At 44.9% G+C, this 10559-nt stretch overlaps 1 protein-coding gene across 6 annotated transcripts in view; it reads right to left on the bottom strand.

Moving 5' to 3' along the window:
- Window positions 1–1774: 1774 nt before the first annotated feature.
- LOC310834696 (semaphorin-3F-like) overlaps window positions 1775–10559 on the bottom strand; it is a 32746-nt gene continuing 23961 nt past the window's right edge. For all 6 annotated transcript variants that reach the window (XM_083718798.1, XM_083718800.1, XM_083718801.1 and 3 more), the window contains 2 exons: window positions 4104–4237; window positions 1775–3821 (listed from right to left, as the gene is read on the bottom strand). In XM_083718798.1, coding sequence (XP_083574924.1) covers window positions 3360–3821; window positions 4104–4237 — 596 coding nt within the window. In that variant the 3' untranslated portion in view covers window positions 1775–3359. The remainder of the gene's footprint in view (window positions 3822–4103; window positions 4238–10559) is intronic.

Raw genomic sequence — 10559 nt, 5'->3', positions numbered from 1 at the left:
TAATCTGTCCCTTTCCCTAGCAGTCCACTCTCTAGGGAGAAGTGGGTGACAGGAAAATAGAGAAAAAGGTTGCCCACTTTTGGCAGCAGCCTGGCCCATCATTGGCACATGGTTCCTGACAGAAAGTTTCCCATACTCTGGCTGTAGCAAGCCCTGCTCTCCCTCCAGTAGTGAATTGCACATCACCAAGAAAAGAGAAAGTCCTTTAGGCCAAACCTACATACGTTGCCAATAAGACACAAAGAAGGAATTTGAGGGGCAAATTGTTATGGCTCTGCTCTGAAAATGGATATTTAAAACTTTTTTTAATACTTCAGAAGCCCTGCCACCCCCCAAAAAGCCCAGAGAAGTAGAAGGAGCAGTAGGTGACAGAAGGGTACTGAACAAAGACAGAAAGAGTCAGGTTAATAGATTTCTCTGTGTCAGATGATCTTTGAGACTTTACAGCGAGTGCACCTGAAAAGCTATGTTAAAGAGAGGTGAGAAAAGATGATATTTCAGAACTCAATTGTCAAATAAAAAATTAACATCAGCTGGGCTGGGCTGCATGACACTTTAACCAAGGCATTTTTCCTCCAATATTAAATCATTGATATTTTGTGTAAAACAGGAAAATTATTTTTTTTCCTTTTTTTGGAGAGGAGTTGAAGGCAGGCAGTGGAATAACAGGGTTTTTAAACATCCAGGAAATTAGAAAGCCATTTCCCCAGGTAAGCTGGTAGAAAGCATTATTTAAGACTAAGATACTTAAGTCTACATAGGACTGGCCTTCCTGGTGATGAATCAACATGGAGGAAGTCTTGCCTCCTTAACATCTTTGGAATTCAGTGTCTCGAACACTGAGCTAAGACCAATCAGCATTAGATGCTTGGGATTCCAGAATGCTTTTGACTGTCCCTCCCCATAGCTTCGTAGGAAAGCTTTGCAGTGAGAGATGAGAGGAAGAATTTTCCCATGGACCAGTAACTGGCTATAAAGCAGGGAGAAGCAAAGGGTAGATGTGATTGAGTAGTTTTCACAATGGAGAAGAGCAGCCAGTAGTGTTTTAAGTGTCCCTCTTAGAATTGATGCTATGTAATATTTTTAATCAAACTATAGGCAGGGAATAGTAAGTAGCCAAGTTCTGCAAATAACACCAACTTGTTCAAAATGGTGAAATTCCAAGGAGTCAGCGCAAAGCTTCAAAAGGGGCCTCCGCAGAGGTGTATACTATTTTATGCTACGTGTAACTAGCCTACACAATGTGCTTTTAGTTGTTATAATAATAGCACCAAGCTTCGATGGTTTTTAAAAAGGATTACATAAATGTGTGGAGGACAGAGCTATTGCTACCCATCAACAATAGAAGCTTAATGGAAATTACATGTGCCAAAACAGTGTTCTGGAACACCAGATTTTTTTGGAGGGGGGGGAATGGTAAGATGGCTATTGTTTCCAGCAGCTTCTGCAAAACACAATGTTGAACTAGATGGGGCTTGATCCATCAGGGAAACCTTTGGTTCTTGAGCTGGATACATGTCCTTCTGGAGCCTTTGTAGCACCATTGCTAGGTCTCCCCCCTTACCCTTCCTCCTTGGTCCAGCACTTGAAGGTAGGTCTGCAGGGGTGTAGGCAGAACCCTCCTACAACTGAGGCATAAGGCAGTTCCCCTACCGTGGGGAGAACATGCACACACAGAACATGTAAAGGGGTGTCTTTCCTGCTGTAGACAAAACAGAAAAGCTGGAGAACTCCAATCATCTGAATAACCTGCAGTCCAAAGCCTGCTACTGCATTTCAGTTCAACAAGCATTTTATACAGGACTCAAAAAAATAATAATAAGCAAAAGTAGCCTTGTCTTATAAGAAAAACTCCAAACTTCACATTAGAGCAACAACTTAACCCAACCAAACTCTCACAAAATTGTTATCCAGAACACTCTCATCAGGCTAGATGGCAAGCAAAGCAGGGGGGACTGTAGACGTCAGCATTTGTCAGTCTTATGGTGGCATGTAGAAGGAGGTGGCAGACATTAAAATGAGAGACTTGAGCCTGATGACTTGTTTCCCCAGACTGAAATGAGAGCCCAGTCAATCCACCAAGGATGGCAAAAGGCATAAATGCACCCATTCTGCTGGTGACCAGCAGTGTTTGCGGGAACCATTGCCAAGGCAAAGAACCGTATGATCTAGTTGAGATTCCTTCCTTGGAGGGGGTTGGACTAGATGGCTTTGGGAACGCTCCCAATGCAACAGTTCCATGATTCAATGAGGTTTTGATGATTAAGCGGTATATAAAGCACATTAAATAAAATGCTATAGTTGCAGGTTTCAGGTTGCATCTATGGCTGCAGGGAGAAAAGGCACACATGATGGATGAAACCTGCAAATTACCTAGCAGTGTTTCATTTGAATGTCTGCTACATCCTCCCACATTCCATCTTACGATTCTGACTAAATGTAGTCTCCATGGTTTCAGCACTAGCCAATTCTCCCCTCCCTGCTTTTGTTTACCTGAAGAAGCATTCTAAAGAATTTGAAACCTTTATAACATTTTGGTTCACTTAATAAAAGTATTTTCCTAAGTTGGATATTGAAATATACAGAGCAATTGGTCTTCCCACTCATGCAAATTAACTGTATTTGCTTATTTGGCCAGAGACCAGACGAAACCTAGGATAGATCTGTCTGTTGATTACTTCCATTCAAGGGTAAGGGTCAGTTTTATACCTGTGTTGTAGCCAAGGTAAAAGTCAGCTTAATAACATGTTTTTTATCCTTCTCTGGTGTTGACCCTTCCCATTCTTGGTAGGTCTTTGATCAAACTGGATGGGGCATTACAACTACATTTTAAATATAATTTTAGGATCACTGTGCAGGAATGTTGTTACTTTCAGAAATTCACCATGGCCCTCTGCATTTTGTTTAGAAAATAAACTGGCATTTTTATTCTCTGCAGTCTGCTCCTGTAACAGAGGGATAATAAACCACGAGGTTAATGTTGAAGGAAGCCCCACCATTTTCCTATCACAGTAGGAAAAACAGTTTGTCATGTGGTGGTGGTAGGTGGGTGGGAGTGAATGAGCATTGTAAAAAATAGACTCTAAAACCAAAGCCCCTGGAATCTGCACTGGTCATGTATCTACAGCTGTGGGAAAAGCCAGTGAGCCTTGGTCCTGCAAAACCTTGGAATTAGCCTGGACACACAACACAACACACACTATTAGCATCAGTGCTGTCCCCTCAGTTTGAGGAGGAGAGAGGTTTCCCCCGTCTCTGCATTCACCCATCTCTTACAAAGAGTCCCTTGGAATGTCATTCTCTCACGCCAGAGAACGTGGGTTCAAATCCTCTCCCCGCTCTTTCCCCTCCCATGAAGCTCAACTCCGAGGAGGGGAATGGTGGCCTGTCCATGGCTTGGAGCGGTGGTGGTGCTGGCGGCGGCGGCTACTGCTGTTGATGCTGCTGCTGCTTTGGGAGTGCTGGGGACTACTTCTGGTCCAGTTCAGAGAGTGCTGGGTGGCTCTGTACCAGCTGCTTTGCTGTTCCGAGTCCCACAGACTAGGTCCAGTGTGGGACTGGCGGCCGCTCCGACTACGCCGTGTATCCTGGCCTTTGTTGAGCTGTCGCCAGTAGCTCTCGCAAATGCCAAGAGCAGGGGCCTCCTGGGTGATGGCCCCCTCCAGCAAGGCATGTGGAAGTACGTGCAAACGAAGACGGCGCAGTGTGTGGCGGAATCTGTTCTCTGTGCCTATGCACTGGTAGAGCCCACCATCAGCCGGTGTCACTGGGCCTAAAAGCACACCCTGGGGCGTGCGCAGCAACACACGATCACGGGGCAGCTGCAAAGGGAAGAAGAGAGTGAGGTAACTGAAGGGATTTAAATTTTCTCTTTAGAAATTGCACTCTGTCCGCAAATTGCTGCATCAGTTAGTGTAGCTGCAGTTTTTGCGAGCTAAGTAAAAGCTGCTCCCAACATTCCTCTTATGTCAGAGATGCTATCAGACTGCTTTTTTTTTTAAGACAAATGTCAGTGTGACTACTCCCCCCCCCCCCCGAAAAAGTTTAACATCTCCACAGTCCACACACTCATAGCTAAAGGCTATTCAGGATGAGGGACTTACCACCTTGCGCTTGTCAGAATTATCAGCTTGCATGAGCCACTTGATGGAGGCATGGGGAGATCGTGGTTCACACTCCAGGAATACACTTCCGCCTTCTAGTCCATATTGAATCTGCTCATGCAATTGTTGCTCTACTGTAAAAAAAAAAAAAAAAGTTTGCAAATAAGTCCAGGATTTGTTGAGTGTTATAACCCCACTGTAATTCTGTATGTTCTGCAAATTTGTCTTGGTTAGCACAGAGGTTTGCTTTTCCAGAATTGTTGCTGCAGAAATAGTTAACTCAAGAATTCAGCAGTCATCGCCCAATCCCCCATGCCTACACCACATCTGTGTTGCCCAAAGCTTCATCTCTGTTCCATGTAGTAAGAGACAGCAGTAGGAATTCCCCACAGCCTTGGAACTGGGCACCATGACGTAAGTACAGCTACCTGCAGCACACCCAGTTTTAGGCTACACCTACGTTGAGTAGAATATAGGCAGTGCTCCTAGAAAGGCAGTAAAATGACAAGCATTACAGCTTAGCACAAAACAGAGCACTTCTGCACCTGTGAGGGAGATGTGCAGACAGGGCCAAGTCCTGGTAAGTCTTCAAAAGCAAAGCAATGAGCTCAGTTAATGAGAGGCCCAACCAGATCAGCTTGTTCAATGGTTGGGAATATAAATCCCAGGAGGACCAATGCTTTTTTCTGCTAGACATTTCAAAAGTCAACATAATTTCATCCCAGTCTTGTTTGATGAGAGTGGTGTGGGTTCAGTTATCTAAAGCCGTAACAGCATGTTATGAACTATATTAAAAGCACTTCTGTCATTAGGAGCTATGGATCACACCAGTGATGCCTTACTGAACGCCTACAAGCAGCCCTCATTCTCCAGTGCTTCCAACAGATAGGAATGAGTTGTTCAAGAACCCACAAAAAACACAAGCCAATGGTGCCTTTGATCAGGCATGGGCAAACTTGGCCCTCCAGATGTTTGGGGACTACAACTCCCATCATCCTTCGCTAACAGGACCAGTGGTCACGGATGATGGGAGTTATAGTTCCAAAACATCTGGAGGCTGAGTTTGCCTATGCCTGATTTAAATACATCGTAATAAGTTCCAGTGGAGGATTAGTAAAGCTGCCAGCCACCTGGCAAGCAGTAAATACGTTGGGAGATCACACTTTGCTGAATCTGCAATAAATGTGACGGAGCTGAGCAGCCAAGTCAGTCACAAGGAAAAGAGCTAGTGCTGGATTCTGGACCAAAGTGTAAGGCTCACGCAGTATTACAAAAATTTAGGAGAGTCTGTCACAACTTCAACAGAGGCTAATCATGAACAAAAAATACCCACCATATCTGTTTAAAAATGTGTTGGTTTGGATGGAGACATATCCTCAGCTGCAAAAATTACAAAAATTAAATAAAAAACATAAATTTGCTGCTTTCCTATTGGAGATCAGAAATGCAATGGAGACTAAATTTGCCCAGCTTCCTTTTAGTTAGACTCCATTTTGAACCCTGTATCTTCTGGGCCATCAAAAATGCTTTTCATTCCCCTCTCCAACTTTCCTACTTTCTGAAGTGGAGGACAAGAGGAATGACAACCATTACCAATTATACCACACCTCACAACGCAGGAAGACTGCCAAAATTGCCAAATTAATGTAGAAAAGTCCAGGAACAGGGATGTACAGTTAGCTCTTAGGAAGTGTTCACTGCCAATTTGAGATAAGGGAATGCCTTCATTGTGGAACTGATGTAGCATCTTTTTAGTATAACCAAGAAAAAACATTCTGCATCTGAATAGGCGTATGACAAAAACAAACACACTCTTGCAGCCAGAAGCAGCAAGCAAGCAACACTTAGAAATCCCTGATATCCAAGAATTTAATAGAAGAATTTAACCTTCAGATAAGCTGAGAATAGTACAAGAAGTACTAGTGCACACACCCTGCTTTGATAGCTGAGATTCCTGTGATCCTCAAACCTACCAAGCTTGAGATGATCCTGCTGTACAGTTGACAAAGCACTAACTGGATGTTCACAATCTCAGCCCCACTCAAGCGCCAGCTAAGGCAGGAAAGCGAGCAAAGCTGGAAACACCACTTCAGCAAAACTGTGTATGATTACATCTTGACTGTCCTGACCTGGCTTAAAAGTTAGATTGCTTTGCCACAATTTGCATAAGATTTGGCCCAGAAGACTGTGCTAAAGGGGCAGGCCAGTGATAAAGAAACATTCTCCAGGGAAAGTACAAAACAACTTTAAAATAAATTAAGCTTTGCACACCATTTCTCCCGTTGATGAAACTGTCAGCCACTGAGTTAGCAACTAACACATCCTGACCATGACTGATATCACAGCCAAATCCTCTCAGAGCTGGCCTAGAGGTGCAAAATCCCACACTACAAGAGGGATAGGGAACCTATGGTCCTCTGGATGTTGCTGCACTACAACTCCCATCATCCCTGGCTCCCATTATTGGCTCTGCTGTCTGTGACTGATGGGGGTTAGAGTCCAACAACATTTGGAGGACCACAGTTCCTCCATTCCTATTCCTTGAGAAGGCCTTGCCCATTACGACAGTTTCCACACTCCAAAAGCAAAGTACACCAAAAATGATCACTGTATCTAAGGAGTCCATCAAAGCTTGTGCCATAATAAAGTATTTCTCTTTGTTGTTGTTTAGTTGTTTAGTCGTGTCCGACTCTTCGTGACCCCATGGACCAGAGCATGCCAGGCACCTCTGTACTCCACTTCCTCCCGCAGTTTGGTCAAACTCATGCTGATAACCTCGAAAACACTATCCAACCATCTCGTCCTCTGTCGTCCCCTTCTCCTTGTGCCTTCCATCTTTCCCAACATCAGGGTCTTCTCCAGGGAGTCTTCTCTTCTCATGAGGTGGCCAAAGTCTTGGAGCCTCAGCTTCACGATCTGTCCTTCCAGTGAGCCCTCAGGGCTGATTTCCTTAAGAATGGATAGGTTTGATCTTCTTACAGTCCATGGGACTCTCAAGAGTCTCATCCAGCACCATAATGTCTCTTTAAGGTGCCACAAAAGGTTTGTTGTCTTTGCTGAAACAGACTAAGACAGTTGTATTTCTGGAAACACTAACATGAAGACAGGCATCAGTCAAGATAACCTTTGCATCTCACATTCTTCCACCAATGTTTTCACTCGGAGGCAGGCAATCATCTCAGGCAACAAGTGTGTGTTCTGCAGCAGTGCCTGCCTATGTTCCACCTGAGAACATCAGCCATTCCCCTCTGTGGCCAACCAGAGCTGTGTGTGGCCTATAGCTTCTCCTGCAACCTCTAAACTGGAAGACACTGTCCCATTGCTAGTGCTAAAGGTACCCCTGCCCGTAGGGGCCAGTCGTGTCAGACTCTAGGGTTGTGCGCCCATCTCACTTAAGAGGCCGGGGGCCAGCACTGTCCGGAGACACTTCCGGGTCACGCGGCCAGCGTGACGAAGCTGCTCTGGCGAGCCAGCACCAGCGAAGCACACGGGAACGCCGTTTACCTTCCCGCTATAAAGCGGTACCTATTTATCTACTTGCACTTAAGAGTGCTTTCGAACTGCTAGGTTGGCAGGAGCTGGGACCGAACGATGGGAGCTCACCCCGCCGCAGGGATTCGAACCACCGACTATACGATCAGCAAGTCCTAGGCACTGAGGTTTTACCCACAGCGCCACCCGCGTCCCTTTGCTAGTGCTAAGTTTGTTTCAATTTCAGCCCCAATCTGTTTGTGTGTGAGGAGCAGGGGACACCATCTTGTTCTTTGCCCCAGGAACCAAAACATCTTGGGCCAGCCTTAGACAAATTCCTTTGGAAAAAGTAAATAAATTGCAAGAATCTTGGTCAGAAGCTGCCACTGATAACAATAAGAAAGGAAATGACTTGGCAAGCGCTTCTACTCAGTTGGCAAGATGAGTAGGCTTTTAGTAAGCCTTCCTGACGATAAGCCTTGATGGTCTTAGCCCCATTCTTTTCTGTTGCCTCTAAAGTAGACTGTCTTTCTTTCTGCGATGATGTCCCTCAGCTATTCTTCATAAGCAGGGAAGCCCAAGAGCTGCATAGGTGTAAGCAATCTCACCAACCCCTGTCAAAAAAATTATAAACCCTCCCAGACATCTTGGAACTAAGAACACAAGAAATTAGGAACTACGTAGACTGAACACAAGGAACTAGATATTAACACAAGGAATAATAACATAAGGAAATGTGTAAGGGGGAAGTATTTGCTGGGCAGAGGGCTGTTGTGCTCAGGTCCTTTGGGCTTCCCTTAGGGATCTGGCTGGCCACTATGAAAACAGGATGCTAGCTGTCCCATTGGCGTGATGCAGCAGGCTCTCTTCACATTATTAAGGTCTTGGGAATACAGGGTTGTTCACATGTCACATTGAACATAGGCGCAACCATGTGAAAAAGGGCATGCGTGTGGATTTGTGCATCACAAGTATTTACTTGTGGAATCATGCCATGTATGCCCACTTGACCACTTTGATCTGCAGAATTAGCACTGCCATAGGTGCCGTATTTGTAAGAAATTGTTGTAAATTTTTTTGCAAACTGCTTAGAGGTTGGTGGTACATAAAGGTTGTGTGTGTGTTACATATGAATACCACTTGCTGAAATTCCCTTTTTCAAAGGTACTGAAGATTTTGTGTTGAGCCCCAGACTATTGCTGATCAGTCTGAATCTGCTTCAGCAAAGCCCTGTGGACCCACCAGGCCACCCTAAAATCCTTAGGAGGATTTGTCTGGAGGGAAGGAGGCAGAGTACACCTAAGTAGCAATGAGGTCACTAGGATAGAGCAGCATACAGTCCTAGTTGAACCCACTTCAGCAGAGCACAGCGCTGAAAGAGGTGCAGAAAAAGATAACCTCACATGATCAAGGGGTTAAAGCATCGTCACTGAAAGCCTAAAGTGTCTGATGCCTTCGTGGCTTACAGTGCAGGAGGACAACTAAGGGAACCACAGCAGAAGTTCATAAAATTCTGCATGTTGTAAATAGAGAGGTTTTTCTCCCTCTGTCATCACATTAGGCCACCCAATGGAATTAATGGGCAGCAGATCCCCGGACAGACAAAAATAAGCATTTTTTTCAACCAGCACATCAGTTTATGAAATTCACTGTCTCACAACAAGGTGAAGGCCATTGTCTAATCCTCCTTTAAAGTCATTTATGCCAAAGTCACATAGGATGTAGCTATTAGCCATGAGGTCTATATGGAACACCCACTTTCAGAGGCTGAATTTCAACTACTGTGGGGCAAGCAGCGGAGCTGTGTTGGCATCATGCTCTGTTTGCCAGGAACATCTGACTGGGATGCCAGACTTAGGCGGACCTTTGTTCTGAAGCAGCAGGGCTCTTCTTACACTTCTATAAGATTTCCATGGCCTCAAGGGTTTTTAACAAAGAAATTATTCAAAATAAACAATTAAAAAACAAGACTCTAAAAGAATCTCCCATCTTTCACCTTTGTCACCAAAAGGATGAAACAGAAACACAGGTTTGGAGCACCTTGTAACTTTATTAGAGAGCAAGACTCTCTTTCAGAACCAGCATACACAACCCATCACAGGTGGCATTTCTTCTGGTAACTCGCAGCAGTTCTTGTGGGGCAACCCATCTTGCCATCGTGCAAGAATTACTCTTCCATTACAGGAGTATCATGCATAGGGGTAGTAATGTTTATGTCTCTTTTTCATTCCCCCATGGCCAACCTTCTGGAGTCTTGTTGGTTGGCAGTGCTGCCAACCAACTGCTGGTGGTTGTCAGTGACAGAGGCCAAAGGGGGTGGAGATGCTTACTTTTGCCAACGGGCTACATTCCAGCCAGCCAAAAGATGAGATTTCTACCTCCACCCGACCTCTCTCTATACTTTATCTGAGCAAGCAAGAGTTCTCACGCTCCAAGGACACATTCCCACCAGGCAAAAGCACAAAAGGGGTATCAAAAGTGGCCTGGGAAGACTCCTGAAGGCCAGACAGAGATATCAGGAGGGCTTTGTGCCAACTTACACAAATGCTTCCCATGGGTGGAGATCACATTGCTTGCCCATGCCACCTTTCCCTGCACAACCCCAGTGCTGGCTCTTAGCATTATCCCACTCCCCATTCCTAATCCACTAGAAGGTCATTGTGCTCCCCTTTTGAAGATCCTGGCACCCATCTCCCCTGCACTAGTAAATCCTCAAATGGTCAATTCAGTTCATTACCCACTCCCACAAATCTCTAATCTAGATCGTCCTCTGACACTCAATGTAGAGAAGAAATACCTTCAAATTTATCTTCTAAATCCTCATTATGTTTAACACAGCATATGCAATCCTCCCCTTCTAATTTGGAATTACATTACTTTTAGGGGAAAAGGAAGCTGCCTTTTACCAGGTCAGAATATTTATCCATCCAGCTCAGTATAGTACTCTGACTGGCCACAGCTCTCCAGGGTTTCAGCCAAGAGTCT

Source organism: Podarcis gaigeae, assembly GCF_964106915.1.
Source record: "Podarcis gaigeae genome assembly, chromosome: 17".
NCBI lineage: Eukaryota > Metazoa > Chordata > Lepidosauria > Squamata > Lacertidae > Podarcis > Podarcis gaigeae.
This window is presented reverse-complemented; position numbering and strand designations above follow the sequence as displayed.